This window comes from Callorhinchus milii, unplaced genomic scaffold (genome assembly GCF_018977255.1).
Source record: "Callorhinchus milii isolate IMCB2004 unplaced genomic scaffold, IMCB_Cmil_1.0 Scaffold13, whole genome shotgun sequence".
NCBI lineage: Eukaryota > Metazoa > Chordata > Chondrichthyes > Chimaeriformes > Callorhinchidae > Callorhinchus > Callorhinchus milii.
The window spans coordinates 18810806-18828169 of record NW_024704754.1 but is presented as its reverse complement, the minus strand read 5'-3'; the positions used below and the strand labels follow the sequence as shown (position 1 = coordinate 18828169).

Sequence of the window (17364 nt, the reverse complement as noted above, 5' to 3'; positions counted from 1 at the left end):
GCGCTGTATAAATGCAAACTGTTGTTGTTGTATGAACCGACATTCAGGGATTAATGTCTGGGGATTACCAGGAAGAATAGCAGCCGGGACACTGGGACTTGGTTAGGAAACAGCTCGATGCTGTAACAGGAGGACAGTCGGGCAGGGATTCTGGGAGTGTGAGATTGAATGGCCGCTGGATCTTCTTCACCCCAAACCTCTCATGTGATCTTGTGATGGTGGGAAGGTCAGTAACTATACTTTGCGTTGGCTCCAGACAGGAACGATCAATAGCAACCTGGCTCGAGACAGGGCCCAGCCACTGCTCCCAGGCAATGCTCTCTGCTCACTGAACACCTTTGCACATCAGTGAGATCCACAGTCAGCTCGACTCCAACCTCAAATGATCAATTCCTCATGAGGAACTCAGTGAAGAGCAGTATCCATCCAAGACTCTACACCAATTCAACAACAAAAACAAAAACTTGCATGTACACAGTTCCCCTCAGGCAGCGTGGTGTCCCAAAGCTCCGCAGTGGCAGAGCCACAACCGAGCCGGGGGGAGGGGGAGGTGACCGAAGGCTCGATTGAAGAGGAAGGTCTTCAGGTGCAACCTGAAGGTAGGGAAGGAGGGACCACGGTGGAGGGATAAAGGGATAGAGTTCCAGAGTTTCACTCTACGGTATATTCTGAAAGCACTTTGAAACATCTTAACAATGTGATAAAGTGCTATGTCAAATGTAAGGATTATCATTATTATTATTATTATCTTTTGCTCTCCTCTGGACTGGAGCCAGGGCTTAGCGAGCAGAACTGAATCCAAGTATTTACACTCACACAAGCGCAGAGGGAATGAAAGATCAGCTAAAGTAAATGGAAGACTGCGCTCAGCAAAATCTCTGTCGACAATGGCCGGGATTCTGAATATTGGAGTAAAAGATCCATCTTCAAAGAGAATCCATTCTGTCGCCATCTGATGTTATTACTTTGGCGCGTGTTCTGAAGCTGGGTTTAATTTACTGTAGTGCTACCTATGGCAAAGGGCAATTGAACACTGGCCAACAGAACCATCAGGGGAGTGTGTGAGGCTGGATTCCTGATACTCAGAAGGTCTCGGTAACAAGAATGAGCTGATCCGAGCTGAGTGGATGTGCGGACACTGTCATTACTCTGCACTGCTGGTCAGAATCCAGATCACACACAGCATTCCTGATAGCACTCTTCTGATTGCTTCACGGCAACCACAACCCAACCTCACTCCCTCCCCCCACACCTTACGCCCCCATCCCCACAACAACACTTTGCTTTTACACAGAGCCTTTCACATCGGGAGGATGTCCCGAGGCGCTGGACAATGATGGTTGTGCAGCCGAGCTGCGGGTTCGGATCAGAGAGCGATACATAGGTTATATATGTAACTACATGTGTGTGTATATATATATACACTCCCCTCATACCCCACTTTACCCCCATTTTATTTAGAAAAGAACTTGTTTATTTAAAAATATATGTAACTACATATATATATATATATATCCAAATCCCTGACTGTGCAGCGCTTTGGGACGTCCTCGCGACGTGAAAGGCATTGCGTGAATGCAATTTGTTGTTATATAAATATATACACACATGATGCCTGGGGGGGGGGGGGCAACGTGCTGCCGCGTTTCACCCACACAACGCACAGTCACTACGCTTTACAGTGTGTCCTGCGAAGCGCTTTGAGACGTCGCGGAGACGCGATCGGACGCGATATCAAATGCCAGAATTATTATTATTATTATTATTATTATTATTATATAAATGTATCCTCTGGGGTCTGTTTACCGCATTGCACATCAGAGCCCCACACTCTCACACAACACTTTAGCCCTTTTTTTTAAACTCAGAAAAGAACCCGTTGTTGTTGTTGTTGTTGATTTAAAGGGAAACAGATGGCGGTCAGTGAGAGCGCCCTCTGGCGGTGTGGGGGGGAGAGGCCGCGCTGCGCATGTGCGGGCGGTTAAGATGGCGGACGACAAGGTCAGCGGCAGTGAGGCGGGGGGGGGGGGGCCCGGGGGGGGGGGGGGGGGAGAGGGGAGGGGAGAGGGGTCCTAGGGAGGGGCCCTGGGGGAGGGGAGAGGGAGGGGGAGAGGGCCTGGGGGGGGGGGGGGAGGAGGGAGGGGGGGGAGAGGGGAGGGGGGGGGGGAGGGGGGGGGGGAGGGGGGTGGCAGAGGGGACGGGGAGAGGGGCCCTGGTGGGGGGGGGAGGGAGGGAGGGGGAGAGGGGCCCTGGGGAGGGGGGAGAGAGGGGAGAGAGGGGCCCTAGTGGGGGGGGGGCGGAGGGGGAGAGAGGGGCCCTGGGGGGGGGGGGAGGGAGGGAGGGGGAGAGAGGGGCCCTGGTGGGGGGGGGGGAGGGGGAGAGGGGGCCCTGGTGGGGGGGAGGGGGAGAGGGCCTGGGGGGGGGGGGAGAAAGGGAGGGGGGGGGGGGGGAGGGGGGGGGGGGGGCAGAGGGGACGGGGAGAGGGGCCCTGGTGGGGGGGGGGAGGGAGGGAGGGGGAGAGGGGCCCTGGGGGAGGGGGAGAGAGGGGCCCTGGGGGGGGGGGAGGGAGGGAGGGGGAGAGTTTGGGACCTGAATGGTAATTGGATGGCGGTGACAGACAGACAGACAGAGTGAGTGGAGTGGAGTGGAGTGACTGAGGGTCACTGATGTGGTTATATTCAGTCCATCTTTATCTGTTCAGGACTCGCTCGGCAAACTGAAAGACTTGGCGCAGCTGAAGGGCCAACTGGAGGACATCCAGCGGCGGGTGGAGGAGGAGGTGCAAGCGGGACTGCCATCCGTGAGTCACAATGAACCCTCCATTCCCCTGCGCCCCGTAACGTACTGCTTAGCCCTCGCCCCGCGGTTTGATTCCCCCGGGGAGGGGCGCAACCCATAGGTAAATTTCCTCACTACACCGCCCATGTTGATCTGGCAATAACTGGGAACCCGGCTGTTAGTCGATTGGCGCATCACCTTCCGGGGATAACAACCCCTCAAAAAAATAATTGGGTGACTCAGTCCACGACTGTTTGTGGGACATTGCGGTGCGCAATCGGCTCCCTCTTTTCGCCCATAAAATACGCAGTCACTCCACTTCGCTGTACATTGAGTGAAGCGCGTTGAGTCGAAGACGTGATAAGGCGCCGTATCAAATACAAAGATGATGATGATGATCATTATTGTGCAGCACATTGTTTAAGCAGCAGTGAGTGTGAGTGTTTGCCAGCCCGTGTCTGTGACCCGGTGACTTTGCTGTGGTTTTAGGGCGGCACGGTGCTGGCCTCTCCGTTCGTGAAGGGTTTCCTGGCGGGATACGTGGTGGCCAAACTTCGTTCCTCGGCCGTGCTGGGGGTGGCCATCGGCACCTGCACAGGCATCTACGCCGCCCAGAACCTCAACATCCCCAACATCGAGAAGACCGTGAAGGATTACTTGGAATCCATGAAGAAGAGGCCAAACTGACTGCTGGGGTACACTGGACGTCTGCGGTGGAGGCGAGGGATGGGGGCCGGGGTTGGGGAGGGCGGGGGGGAGAGGGAGAGAGGTTCAATCGCGAGATCTTTCCTGCCCCCCCCCACCCTTTGGAGAATCAACAGAAAGTCAGTCGCTCTCTTGCTCTGCGCCTGGTGAATGTACTGCTTGGGAAGGCACTTGGGAACTTTCAATGAGCTGAGCTGAAAGAGCAGCCTCTGAAACCAATTTGCTTTCTCTCTCTCTCTCTCTCTCTCTTTCTCTTTTTTTTGCTGCCTTAAACCTCACAGGTCGACCCAACCCAAGCAGAGCCGCTCCTGTTTCAATCTGCGCGTTGGACGAACTGAGTTTACAAGTGAATACAAACGTTCTTTTAGCGATATTTAAACTGCGATGGTGAAGATGACCGGACTGAAGGAGCCGGGGAGTCCGCTCGGCTCGCCCCCGCCTGGCAAGGGCCGGGCCCGGAGCCGGGTGCGATGGGGTTTCCTGCTGCTAGTGTCTGTGCTGGTGTACGGCTCGCATGCCCCCCTCATCAGCTGGTGTAAGATCGACGGGCAGATTCCCTTCAGTTCGTCTTCAGTCGTCGTCCTCATCGAGCTGGCTAAGCTCCTCGTGTCAATCGCGCTGTGGACAGCCCAGGACCGCGGTGGCAAGGCGGGCGTTACGCTCTCTGCCCGTGGTGTGTGCCCCCTGGCCATCCCCGCTCTCCTCTACGCCCTCAACAATAACCTGGTGGTGCACATGCAGCGCCACATGGACCCCAGCACCTTCCAGGTGCTCAGTAACCTCAAGATCGCCAGCACAGCTGTGCTGTACACCATCCTGCTGCACAAGCCCTTGTCTCTCCTCAAGTGGCTGGCACTGTTCTTGCTCATGGCCGCCGGCGCTTGCCAAACCTACAGCGGCTTCAGCAGTCGGCAGGAGCCGTGGACGGAAACGCACCTGTACATCACCATGCAGGGGCTGGCCATGATGCTGGTGTATTGCACCATATCCGGCCTCTCTGCCGTCTTCACCGAACGCATCCTGAAATCCCAGCAGCTGCCGCTCAACCTGCAGAACCTGTTCCTGTACCTGTTTGGGTTGCTGATTAATCTGGGGGTTCACCTGGCCAGCTCTCCGGACGGAGGCTTCTTTCAGGGGTACTCGGTGTGGGTGGGCCTGATAATCAGCACTCAGGCCCTCAACGGCCTGCTCATGTCCGTGGTCATGAAGTACGACACCAACATCACTCGTCTCTTCGTCATCTCCTGCTCCATGTTGGTCAACACCACTCTCTCCGTCTGCTTCTTCTCGTTACAGCTCACACCGCACTTTCTCGTGGCTGTGCTGCTGGTGTCTCTGGCCATTCACCTGTACTATCGGGTTAAGTAGCGGTGAGAAGGGGAGGTGGTGGTGGTGGGAAGGCAAACATTCTCTCAGACAGAGGCTGAAAGCCTGGCGGCTCATTGTGAATACGAAAACAATGCGGATATCAGGTCTCGAGTGCTGCGTCTCTCGTTCTCTCTCTAACTGTCTCTGTGTGTCTGCCTCTCTCTCTGTCCATGTACTGACCTGGATAAGATCTTTCCAACTTGCGCTGCTTGAGTGAAACCACCGCCCTGGTTAGGCTGGTGCTGTGGTAGCTCTCACCTCTGAGTCAGGAGGTTGTGAGTTCAAGCCGCATAGTCTTAACGCCACTCTGGGCATGTGTTGCATCATCGGAGGTGCCGTACTTTGGAAGAGATGTTAAACCTCACTCCCCGTCTGCCTATTCAGGTGGACGTTGGAAGATCCCGCAGTGCTATTCGAAAAGAGAAGGGAGTTCCTCTCTCTCTCCCGGTGTCCTGGCCAACAGTCCGCAAAATAAAACAAAATTGATCTCTCACTCCATGGCTGTTTGTGGGGACGCTGCTGTGCGCAATCGGCTGCCGCGTTTCGCCCACAAAATACACAGTCACTCCACTTTACAATATATCCTGTGAAGCGCTTTGGGACGTCTCAACGAATGCAAGGATTGTTGTTGTTATTGATTATGCTCGCGCCGAAAAGCTTTGCCCATTTTACTGCCAATTCTGATGAATAAGGGAACGTGCAGTTATTCACGGTGCGGCTATGTGGTTTTTACCTTACGGAGACTGGCTGATGGCCTGGGTCACTGGGTGACAATTATCTGCCTTAACCTGACCAGGAGAAACTTGAAGGCGTTTGATTTACTCGGGTTACACCAGCAACGCTTAATGTGGGCTGGAATTTCTCGTCTGTACCATTGCAAGGATCTTATTCGGTAGGTTTACCACTTAATAAGTCTTATACCCGTGACTTAATCACTGCACTTTTACATATTAAAAAAAAACCTCGCTTAGAAAGCGTCTGAATGTCAGCCTCAGGTGCAGGTTATAAGTTTATCTTTAAAAAGAAAAAAAAAGATTCCGTGTCTCATTTACGCCGTCTGTCGCAGTGACTTTGGACAGTGTTTTAGTGCCGTGTTTACTGTATCTGCAGCCTGAGCTGCCTCGGGTTTACACTCTGCTGTTCGTGGTGCTCTGTGACGCGCCGATGTTTCTGTGCAGCACTCTCCATTTAGCTGTCATTCTGATTCTAATTTAAGCAATACATCTGAATTGCTGAGTGAAAGCTGTGTGGTGTTGGGGTGTGTGGGGGTTGGCGCGGTGCAAAGAAGGAGTGAGGCTGGTTCATTGCCATCGTCTGCAATGGGGCAGACGCCCCTGTCAGTATCAGGAGGTGTTGTCCTGTGTGTTACACTGGTGTTCAGTGTGTTACTCTGCACAGCTGTTACTCCCAGGATAGCAAGCCCCGATACTCAACAGCTGACAGTTTCAACATCCTACTGATATCTTAGGCTCATGTTATGATTTGAGGTCTCCGGGGGACGTGTTACAGGGACACAGTATAGGACCCCCGGTGCCGTTGCCACTGCCATCCCCTCTACTGCCATGTAAAAAGATCAACGTCTTTTTACAGACGTCTTTATTCCGATTTTCTTTAACCTGCCAATGCCGTTTTCACGGCAGCAAAATAACCGCGAACCAATAGAGTGTGTAATTCGCAGTTTGCTTTTTTTAAACTGTTTGGCTCCTGTGTCCAATGTTTGTAGAGTGCTTGGAGGCCGGGGCAGGGAGGGTGTGCAGGACTGTTTGTGGGACACTGCCGTGCGCAATTGGCTGCCGCGTTTCGCCCACAAAATAAGCAATACAAAATTCCATTTGTATAGTGCCTTTCACGTCGGGGGGGGTCGGGACATCCCAAGGCGCTCTTTCCAGTCAACTCACTTTACGGTATATTCTATGAAGCGCTTTGAGATGTCTGGAAGACGTGAAAAGCGCTATATCAAATGCAAGGATTGTTATTATTAGTATTATTAAATCCACTTAAACTCTTTATAGACTGAAGTAGCTTTCACACCCGGTTACCAAACTGGTGTTTTGCCTCTCGTTTCCGAATGGAAAGTTTGTGATTCCAAGCAGAAACCGGAGGGTTTTTTTTAATACGGACTTAAAAAGTCAACGCATTTCAGTTTATTGATAAATATGTACTTTAAGCCTCCTCCTGGTTTCCCCCCCACCCCTCCACACATATACACTCCAACCCCCCCACCCCACCCCCGCCACACATTCCCCCGTCTGTGCTGCAGTGTCAGTGCAACAGGTGATGAAACCCATGGGGGCGTGAGGATATTTTGCATGGTTTGGTTTAGTTGATATGATCCGGTGCTGTGGGTCCTTTCTGTTCTGGCAATGAGGCTGCGTAGACTTCTCTCCAGTAACTTTAGCAGCTGAAATATTTATTTGCTTTATTGATGCAACCCCAATGAGTTGGGCTTTCTTCAGCTCGTGGCTGATTCCCTCCCACCAAGCCCCCCCACCCGCCGCACGATATAATGCAATGCTCATCGCAGAGGCTGGTTTAGTCTATCGGGTTATCTTGTTGATCGAGTGCTGTAGTTGATGGAACATTCGCTTTACCAAAATAATCAGCTGGAACCGAACCCTCTGCTTGCTCGATCGCTCGCTCACTGACTGACGCTTGTCAACCAGATAATCATGAAATGTTAATTTGCCAAAGGAGGGACCATTTTCTCCTCTCACTGTGACCAGCATCATGGCTGCTATCTCAGTCCCAGTCTCTTGCTCTTATTCCAGTGTTTGCCATCAGACTCCTCATCATATCCTCTCCCTGACGGAAACGGCATTAGCTTTGATATTTTTATTTCAATGTTTCTATGATATGAGGTTCTGAAATGTGTTCCTTTTCTCTTGTCAAGCAAAACTGGCACAATGTATGGGTTCCTATGATCAGCTCAGTGATATAAAGATATTTATAATCCTTTTCAGACTCCAGTGAAGTCATTTCCATGGTGTAAGCAAATGCACTGAGCTCACACACGCTGAACCGGTTAGTGTGAATTGATCAGACAGAATCATTCGTTAAACCACTGAACTCTTTGCCTCCAGGTCGTGTTGTTAACCTGTCCTCGAGGGAAATCTCTGCTCTCCTGGGCTGACTGTTCCTCTCTCTCTCTCTTCATCTGGTGTTAAAAGAACATCTGGATACTGTTACTTAGACACTGCGATAGCTTTATTTCAACATAAAATACAAGAACACAGGACAAAAACAACTCACACTGCCCAGCCTAGAGACCATAGATACCACGTCAGTTGACAGTTTAAAAGAGAGTCAGACACAAATGTGGGGTGTAAGTGTATAATGGGCTATGGCAAAGGGTTGGCGAAATGAGATTAAAAGGTCGTCCACAGTGTAATGAAAACTGGTCCTCTCCCAAGTGGCCATTATTGGTGGGCGAGTCAGGACGGTGGAGCGTAGTGGGTATTCGGCCACTGGGGAAGACCTGTTTTTTTTGGCCCACGAGTGGGTTATGTTGGTGAGAACTCTCCGCTGTCTGGCTGCAGGTGGACAGCCTGCTGCTCTCGCTGCTTCATCGCTGCTGGAAAGCAAAACCACACCGGGTGATGGACTTGGGAGAGAGATTTAACCCACAACCTGCCCACATCTCCCGTCATCTTAAATAGTGCATCACGCCCCTCGAATTTGACGACATCGGCGTGTCGGAAACGCTCCCCAGATTTTCGTGAGGAAGATCTTTGCTGGCCGCCAACGCAGTAACATTCCGATCAGAATCTCTCGCACCCCGAACCCTTACCGTCTTTCAGCTGTCTATTCTCCAGCTCCAGGTGCTGTGTTTGGGCAGCGAGGTACAGGGTGTCCTGTATGGCCTCCTCCAGCAGCTTGCGGTAACGTTTGTCCTGAGCTTCCCGCTGATTCTCGGACACCTCGCGGAACATACGGAGCATCTTTTGGGACGAGACGGGAAGAGGTGTGTCAGGAGGCTTCTGCTGGCCCAGCCTGCAAACCCCCAGACTTCTTACACAACAGCAACGTGCGTTTACATAGCGCTCTTCACGTCAGGAGGACGTCCCCATGACACAGTTTTACTTTTGACATACTCTGTTACGGGCGGTTGGGGCTGAGATTCCCCCCAGCTCTGATTTTCTCCCGTAGAAAGCGGGGAAAAAAAATGAACAAGGGAAGGAAAAAAAACTGGGACAGACTGACCTCGAGACTTTGGCACCTCTGTCTCTCCAGCTCCAGTCTGCATTGCTGGTACAGCGCCCGCAGGTCCCTCTCGGCCTCGGCTTTCTCCCTGCGCAGGGTCACCAGGTACAGGACCAGCAGCTCCTGCTCCCTCCGCAGCCCTGTGCTCCCCTGTGGCCCACCCGCAGCCTCGCTCCCCCCTGCCTGACAGAGGGATCCTTGTGACGACAATAGCCCTTACATTTCATGTCTTGCCCGTAACGTCTCAATGTATTTCACAGGCATTTGCTGTCAAGTGAAGCGCTTTGAGACGTCTGGAAGCCACGATAGGAAACTACATCAAATGCAAGGATTACTGTATTACTATTTGCAGCCAAACTCCTGTCTCTTTTCGAATAGTATCGCGGGATTGTTAACATCGTCCATAAAGAGTGGTCGGGATTCCAACCGAGAAGTAGTTTAACAAGTGGAAACAAACAGGATGTATTTTGCGTGTATTTGCAGAGATCTCTCTCTGTCTCTCTGTCTCTCTGTATCAGCTTTACCTTCTCTGCTCTATGCTCATCCATTTTGGACAACTCTCTCTCGATCAGAGCCATGTTTTCCTCCTCTAAGCACTTCCTCTTCTCCAGCCCCGTTGCATACAGGAGGTCGATTTCAGACTCAGCCGATGGACTGCCCTTTGGGGAGCAAAGCAAGAACTTCCATTGTAGAGCTTCACCTTCACGCCTCGAACATTGCATAGCACCCTCAACCCGCCAACAGCCATGAGGCCAATCACCAAACAGTCTCCAGGATTACTGTCAAGGAGGTCGGGAGAAACTCCTTTCTCTCCCTCCCTCCTGAATTCAGGTTCCATAAACTCTGTCTGTATTCTCTCGCGTTTAGAAGATTGAGGGCGGATCTAATTCAGGTGTTTAAAATAATATAGGGATTCGATGGGGTGTAGATACAGAGAAATAACATCCTCTGGTGGTTGGTGGGAACCCAGAACAAGGGGACATCATCTTAAAATTAGAGCTAGGAGTGAAATCAGGAAGAACGTTTACACACAAAGGGTTGTTGAAATCTGGAACTCCTGAGCAGGCTCGAGGGGGCTGAATGGCCTCCTCCTGTTCCTGTAACTGGACAACGGGTCAGATATAAAGGGAGAATCCCAGGACAGAGAGAGAGTTTACAGCCAGGACGACCCCCCCCACCTCGTAGCCGGCTCTGGTCGCACTGTGCAGTTGGTCCTGTTTGTGTCTGAGCCCCTTCAGGTTGCTCTCACTCTGCTTCAGCCTCGTCTGCAGCTGCTGGATGTTCCCGATGATGACTTCCAGTTCACTCTCGTCCCCGTGTTCAGCTTCGCAGCAGAAATCCGGACAAAACATTCAGGCAAGTTTTGTCACTTATTTGAGAAAATATTTCCCCTTTTCCAACAAATTGCTTTTACACATCGCCTTTCACATCGGGAGGACATCCCGAGCTGCTGGACATTGAGGGGTTTGCACCCGAGCTGGGGATTGGGATCAGAGAGAGGTGGAGGAGGGAAGAGTGACCGGAGGCACAGTCGAAAAGAAAGGTCTTGAGATGGGTCTTGAAGGAGGCAAAACAGGAGGCAGAGGCGCCCTGGGATGGAGCTCCAGAGGGTGGGGGCAGAAAGGTTGACAGCTTGACCGCCGATGGTGGGGTGGGCAGAGCGGGGGACGTGCATCAGGCCAGTGCCTGCTGAGTGGACGGAGCGAACAGGTTGGTGAAGTTTCAATAGGTCGCAGAGGCAGGGAGGAGCGAGACAGTGGAGAGCTTGGCTGGGGTTGGGGTGGAGGGAGTTGTGGGGGGTGTGGGGGAATGGTCAGTGTTATTGACTGTGCTGCTCCCAATAGGTTTCAAATGAAGTCTCGGGCCGGCGGCGCTGACCCACCTTTCAAATACGCCCCAACCTCGTTCTTGAGACGCTCCTTAACCTCTCTGATCTGCTGTTGTGTCTGTCTGAGCTCCTCTGCCAACTGCACTCGCTGCTGCTCGCTGCACGTCAGCTTCAAGGCCAACTCCAGGAACCCCTGCCCACAGAAAAACATTGCAGCAGCTGTGGGGAGCGGAGAGGGGGTGTGCGTGTGGGAGAGCAGGGGTGCGAGGAGGAGAGGGTGCAGGGTGGAGTGTGAATGAACAGGGCTGTAGGCACAGAGTGGAGGACTCTCTTACCAAACAGCAGAAACCAACCTTAGCAATGAGGTGCTGCTTCCTCTCTGCCCGGCAGTGTTGGGACTGGAATCTCTTCTTCTCCCACCGCTGCTTCTTCACCACCTGTCCAGATAATATAAATATGTATCCGTTAGAGACTTATAGTGAAGGGCAGCGAGGTTTGGGAAGGTGGGAATGGGCGGGGGGGTGACCGAGGAGTTACTCGCCTGCAGTTCGTGTACGAGCTGTGCCAAGTGCTCCGCCTCCTGCTGCGACACGTCCTTCCCGGAGCCGAGCTGCTCCCGGGCCTGGCGGATGTGGAGTCGGAGCTTCTGCGTCAGCTCTGGGGGATCCCAGCGGTTCTGCCGGACCTGGTTGGTGAGGAGAGCAGCGCTTCGAGCCAGGGACAGAGCCAGGGCAGCCTCGCCAGGCCAGGACTCTGTCAGCGCACACAGGTACAAGCCTCTCAACTTCACATCATCCACCAAAAGACACACGGTCAGAGAGGAGAAGGTTTTACACAACAACAACGACGACACATGACATTTACACGGAGCCTTTCACGTCGGGAGGACGTCCCAAGGCACTGGACAGTCAGGGATTTTCACTCGAGCTGGGGTTGGGGATCAGGAGGGGTGCAGAGTAGGGAGGGAGGGGTTAGGAGGGTGACAGAAAGCGCGGTGGAAGAGAAGGGTCTTGAGACAGGCCTTGAAGGAGGCGAGAAAGGGAGTGAGGCGAAGGCGGAGGGAACACAGAGGGTTATCCTGATGCATTGTTAAACCAATGTGATTAAAGCACAATCCGTAATAACGCGACTGTAGTATGTGTGTTCACAACGATGGCTCGTGGGGGTATCGGGGTGTTAGAGTTTACTTGTGTTTCAGTCTGAACGGAGACGCACCTGGCAGGTGTAGAAAGGATATCAGCACAGAGCACCTGTTCCCTCCCAGAGCCTGACTCAGAAGGGCATCTGTACAGCCGAGCCCTGGCTCTGTGTGAATCTTCGCTTCATCCACAGCGCGCTTCAGAGGAGACACACTGCAGAGAGAGAGAGACACACACATTAAAGGACACACTCCATGGAACAACAACAACAACAAGATTCCATTTATAAAGTGCCTTTCACGTCAGGAGGACGTCCCATGGAGATAAGAGAGAGAGAGAGAGCGCAGGTAGATTCACTGCAAAACAAAAACAACAGCACTTCTTTGTAACTTTGGGAAACGCTTACGTTCCACCTTGAGTTGTTATCCGGCTCTTCAAGAGCTGCATTCTAGAAGGAACCATTGCTGAGAGAGGACACTTACCCATTCCCAGCGCTGCCCGGCAGCTCATAGACCCGGACAGAGGAACGACACACACTCACGCCAGCACTGACCTCCCGCTGCTCCAGAGTGACTGTGAACAATGAACTGCACCTGAAACCACCACAAAAACTTACATTTATACAGCGGACTTCACTAGGGGCAGTGTCTCGGAGCGCTTAACAGTGGCGGAGCCTGACCCAGAGTCACAGGGAGGGAGGAGGAGATTGTAACTACGGTCGAAGAGGAAGGTCTTTAGTCGTGATCTGAAAGAGGGGAAGGAGGGGACAAGGTGGAGGGATGGGGGTGAGAATTCCAAAGCTTCGGGGGTGTAGTGGCTGAAACCACAGGAGGGAGAGAGAAAGGGAGTGCATTGTGTAGTCCTGAAGGCTCTGGCATTTTGTTCCTGTGGTTTATAAAGGTCGGACGGAACACTGTGCTCCCAAACCCCAAACCAAACCCCCTACCTGTCTGCGAGGTCTCCTGCCAGCCTTTCAGCCTCTCTGCCTTGTCGGTACAGGCTCCACGCCTCCTCACAACTGCCCACCACAAACTCGCTCAGCTCCTCCACAACTCTGAAATCAAACGAGGCAAAAACCATCAGCTCTTGTGAGATCCCACCTTATCCTGAACACTGTATCTACACCTAACACACCCACTAACCAGCCTCCACCCACAGCGCCCAGACAGTGAGAGGGTAAAACACAGGCTGCACTTACAGACCCAGCACTGGGTGTTGGACACATCGCATTGTTCTGTCGTGTGGGTTCAGTAGATCGAGAGCAGAACCGTCCGTGTGTAGCTGTGATGGCAGGCGGTGCAGGAAACAGAGAGACAATCGTTTATCACAGTCACCAACATGCACCAGAACAAGGGGCCGTCACCTTAAAATCAGAGCTAAGGCCATTTAGGAGTGAAATGAGACATTTTTTCTCCCTCTCAAAGAGTAGTGGAAATCTGGAACTCTCTAATCCTGTTCCTATGTTCCTACAACACCGGGAACAGGAAAGGACCAGCACTCGCACTCCATCCGACCAGTGAGAAAATAAACAGCAAGAGTCCTGCACTCTATCTCTCAATGTCTTCATCATTTCTTCACCGATTCCCCATTTGAATTGGCTGACACAATCCGCCTGCACCACCTGCCTCCCTCCCAGGGTTGTCCACCCACTCCCCATGGACCTCATTGGTCAATGTTCCGAGCTCTCAATGCACGAAACTTACCTGAATGTGTGAAACTGTGGCGAGTGTTTTCTGTTCTTCGTTTAGTTCCAGATCTTCAAACAAATCCTTCAACAACTGAAAGAAGCCCACGGTGCATTTACTTCCAGTTAACAAATCGAGTATTATTCTAATAAAGGTCAGTACTCCCGAACGTGAAGGATAAATGTGATCCTTGACTTTTTGTTGCTGTGCACAATTGGCTGTCGTGCTTCGCCCACAAAATACACAGTCACTACACTTTGCAGTATACTCTGTGAAGCGTTCTGAGACGTCTCGACAATGTGATAAGGCGTTGTTTCAAGGATTATTATTACCATTATTATTATGTGTCCCTGATGATCAGTAGGAGTGTGACCGGTTATCCAGTCCCCTCACACAGGAGAAAGTCTTACCTTGTGCATGATCCCTGTTTGAAGCTCGTCTCCCAGTAGCAGCCTGGCTTTACTGCCTGTGTGTGTCCCTGACACAACCAGAGATGTGTTGTAGCCCGTCCTTGCTTTACATATCAGCGGCCTCACCAGCTCCAGGTACACCCTCTCCTGAAACACAGCCCTCGTTATCGGGGTTTTACACTGGAGGCCAATTTGTGAGATACACAAAAAGGTTGAATTTGTTTGACTTTAAAACCGAAATGAAATGTCTTACCTGCTCACTGTCCGGGTCGAAGACAACATCGAATGTGAAGCTGTGGCTCTGTGGAGACACAACGCAATACAGAGAGCAAGGGTAGGGTTAACATCTGTATCGAGGCTGGCTCTGGGATGCTACCATGGTTGTTGCTGTAAAGTTGGTCAATGTTCCGAGCTAAAGTTGGCTATTCTTCCTTCATAAACAAGCACTGAATACACGGATGTCTGTCTTTTGACAGCCTGGTACATTTGCTTGTTTCTTTTTTCTTTTTCTCTCTCTCTTTCTCTCTCGCTCTCTCAATGAAGCCTGAAATGTTAACCCACGTGTATGTTCAGTCTTTTAACCTGATCGTTAATCTCTAACTCTCGGCTGTTACCCACCTTCTCTCCTCCGCTGTTTCTACTGGCGATTGACAGACTTTTTGAATCTTTCGCCTCGATGAAGGCCGAGTGTCCATCTCCTGTGTCTGTGAAGTCAGAGAGAGCGACAGTGAGAATGCTGATGATAGGCAGCTGTCCCAATATCTCTAACAAGACGACTCCCTTGCTTTATGCTTTAAATTGCAGCAATCCTTGATGAGGAACTCCACTGGGGTCAGTATTGATGGATCAAGGACAGATAAAGACCCCACTGCGTTATTTGAAAAGAGAAGGGAGTTCCTCTCACCGGGTGTCCTGGCCAACAATCCCCCAAATAAAATTGGTCGCTCATTTTGTCGCAATACCCCACTTTGTTTTATCTTCCTTGCCCCATTTTCTCCTTTGTCTTCCTTGCCCCACAGACCGACATCAGGGGATGCTGACCGTATAGAAGAGCGGCCCCGAATACAGGGAATGCAGTGGAATGTTTTGTGTCGGGATACATGGCAAAAATGTAACAAAAGATGTTGTATTTTGAGTCGTTTGTTGCACCAAAACTACTGTACGAATAAATGTACATTTTCCCCAAAAAACTTTCCTTTCTCCACAGATGCTGCCTGACCTGCTGAGTGTTCCCAGTGTTGAGGTGGTTGTTCTCTCCTGGGTGAGCACTGGAGAGCGCTCTGGGCTAAGCATTGTGTGATCCTACCTGTGTAGGGGTTTGGCCCTCCAGTGTTGGTAAACAGGAGGTCACATAACCCTCTGACCCTCAACCCCTTTCCTCAGGGGACAGTTTTGTTTAGAACTTTCCTCATATTTAACGTGTGACACCGAAAACGAGGGAATTGCCTAAATGTTGCCCTGTCGACAGGGAGTTTTCTGACCTGAAACCTGCTGGAGCCCCACAGCCACCTGCACTGGCACCTCCTCCATGGTCTGAAACACAAAGCACAAAGGCAGAGTCGCACCGCTACGTCCCAGGGAACGCAAACAGGTTTCAGGATTCAGCGCTTCAGTGTCAGCCCCACAGAAAATCAGGCTCCCAGTCATTAACCAACCCCCCACCTCCCCAATACACACACCTGACCTGCACCGGCCAAAAAGGTCCGAGAGAGGATTCAGAGGGAAGCAAATCACCTCATTTCCATTGTTAATAATAATAATAATATTCCTTGCATTTGATATGGCGCTTTTCACGTCTTCTAGACGTCTCAAAGCGCTTCACAGAATATATTAGAGGGATAAACTGTAACTAGGAATGACTAGCCAAGCTGGGGATCTTCAGCCTTGCAAAGAGACAACTCAGCGAGAGATAGATAAGTTTGATGAGGTATATAAGATGGCGAATGGGTTTGAAAAAGTAAACCCAGGACAATCCTTTCAGCTATGCCGTGACAACAGGACAATTGTGTTATTTTTCATTCCGAGGTCGAGCACCCAGTGGAATGGTATCCAGTTGGGCTATTTTGAAGATGATCCTCACCTGTCGGTGCGCTTTCCCTCTTCGTATATTCCTGATCGTGCTTACAGCGGAGCAGCGGCCGGTTACACTGACTCCCCGATCAGGGATCCTGTAAAATGCGCTTCAATAATTAAAAGACGGCAAGTGCACACACAGCTCCTCGTCTGCAAATCTCTTGTCAATTTTTTATCAGGTGAACGGCGTTGTTTTACAATCGAAGGAATTAACTGTAAATTATTAATAACCTGTTTCACTTTTATTCAAGGCCTCTGTTTTGTCTGTTTGCATTGCTCAGAAGCCCCGAACTCTGTCTCCCCCTCTCGTCTCGAGCTCTATTTAAGAGCCATACACACAAGTTCACTCCGAGACACTATCCCGTGTGAAAGGTGTTATATAATACGAGTTGTTGTTAATACTAATCCTTGCAGTTGATATAGCGCCTTTGCACATCTTTGAGGCATCTCAAAGCGCTTCACGGAATACACCGCAGAGCGAATCGACTACACTTTGCGGACGAAATGCGGCAGCGAAAGGCGCGCAGCCGCGTCCCACAGACAGTCGTGGAACGGGTGACCGAATTATCGTTACTTTTCCTTTTTTTTTGAAGGGATTATTAGCCCCGGAAAAGCAATCCGCCAACCGCCGGACAACCGGGTTCCCGGTTACCACTCGGGAAACGGGGGGGCGCGGGGAGAGCAGGGAAACTGTCCGGCCAGCGGACACGGGTCCGCTCGCCCCCCGGGTCCGCTCGCCCCCCGGGTCCGCTCGCCCCCCGGGTCCGCTCGCCCCCCGGGTCCGCTCGCCCCCCGGGTCCGCTCGCCCCCCGGGTCCGCTCGCCCCCCGGGTCCGCTCGCCCCCGGGTCCGCTCGCCCCCCGGGTCCGCTCGCCCCCGGGTCCGCTCGCCCCCCGGGTCCGCTCGCCCCCCGGGTCCGCTCGCGCCCCCGGGTCCGCTCGCCCCCCGGGTCACGGCTCCACCCACTGAGCTGCAGCTGTTGCCAGAACTATTGAAACAGCTTTGACTCTCCTTTGATCAGGACATTGGTCGTGTAATGTCCACCGACCACACACTGCGGACCGACAGACACACAGACACCAGTCCCTGTGCAGCGCTTTGGGCCATCGCTGGTCTCGCACGACGTGGCCCTGAGCCCTGTCGTTCCCCCCTCAGCCTGAGGGCGGCAGTGCGGAGCTG

The 17364-nt window shown here is 52.1% G+C and overlaps 3 protein-coding genes across 5 annotated transcripts; 2 read left to right on the top strand and 1 right to left on the bottom strand.

The window, feature by feature from the left end:
- Window positions 1–1944: 1944 nt before the first annotated feature.
- On the top strand, window positions 1945–3823 carry LOC121850070 (SLC35A4 upstream open reading frame protein). Of its 2 annotated transcripts, XM_042340167.1 has the most exons (4): window positions 1945–2001; window positions 2702–2800; window positions 3268–3473; window positions 3765–3823. In XM_042340167.1, the coding sequence occupies exons 1-3, from the start codon at window positions 1987–1989 to the stop codon at window positions 3463–3465; spliced, it is 312 nt and encodes a 103-aa protein (XP_042196101.1). In that variant the 5' UTR covers window positions 1945–1986; the 3' UTR covers window positions 3466–3473; window positions 3765–3823. The 2 variants fall into 2 exon arrangements, with proteins under 2 accessions (XP_042196101.1, XP_042196100.1); XM_042340166.1 differs by lacking the exon at window positions 3765–3823 and having other exon boundaries at window positions 3268–3503.
- Window positions 3824–3867: 44 nt separating this feature from the next.
- Window positions 3868–5242, top strand: slc35a4 (solute carrier family 35 member A4). Its single transcript, XM_007901954.2, has one exon. It carries the CDS (start codon window positions 3868–3870, stop codon window positions 4849–4851), a length of 984 nt encoding a protein of 327 aa, XP_007900145.1. The 3' UTR covers window positions 4852–5242.
- Window positions 5243–8037: 2795 nt separating this feature from the next.
- Window positions 8038–16564, bottom strand: LOC103184103 (kinesin-like protein klp-20). 2 transcript variants are annotated; one of them, XM_007901955.2, is made up of 18 exons: window positions 16194–16564; window positions 15595–15646; window positions 14732–14817; window positions 14367–14414; window positions 14114–14260; window positions 13722–13796; window positions 13217–13299; window positions 12965–13072; window positions 12501–12611; window positions 12095–12231; window positions 11421–11632; window positions 11233–11316; window positions 10934–11072; window positions 10230–10375; window positions 9576–9710; window positions 9052–9234; window positions 8639–8789; window positions 8038–8422 (listed from the first exon to the last, which is right to left on the bottom strand). In XM_007901955.2, the coding sequence occupies exons 2-18, from the start codon at window positions 15641–15643 to the stop codon at window positions 8352–8354; spliced, it is 1965 nt and encodes a 654-aa protein (XP_007900146.1). In that variant the 5' UTR covers window positions 15644–15646; window positions 16194–16564; the 3' UTR covers window positions 8038–8351. The 2 variants fall into 2 exon arrangements, with proteins under 2 accessions (XP_007900146.1, XP_007900149.1); XM_007901958.2 differs by lacking the exon at window positions 9052–9234.
- Between the last annotated feature and the right edge of the window lie 800 nt (window positions 16565–17364).

What these genes read in the sequence shown, in the direction of transcription:
- LOC121850070 (XM_042340167.1), top strand. An exon ending in TGCAAGCGGGACTGCCATCC is followed by an intron (nt 2,801 to 3,267) that starts GTGAGTCACAAT and finishes CTGTGGTTTTAG; the next exon opens with GGCGGCACGGTGCTGGCCTC.
- slc35a4 (XM_007901954.2), top strand. Translation starts at nt 3,868, where the DNA reads ATGGTGAAGATGACCGGACTGAAGGAGCCGGGGAGTCCGCTCGGCTCG.
- LOC103184103 (XM_007901955.2), bottom strand. Translation starts at nt 15,643, where the DNA reads ATGGAGGAGGTGCCAGTGCAGGTGGCTGTGGGGCTCCAGCAGGTTTCA. An exon ending in AGCAGCACCTCATTGCTAAG is followed by an intron (nt 11,073 to 11,232) that starts GTTGGTTTCTGC and finishes TTCTGTGGGCAG; the next exon opens with GGGTTCCTGGAGTTGGCCTT. An exon ending in AGAGGTGCCAAAGTCTCGAG is followed by an intron (nt 8,790 to 9,051) that starts GTCAGTCTGTCC and finishes TCGTCCCAAAAG; the next exon opens with ATGCTCCGTATGTTCCGCGA.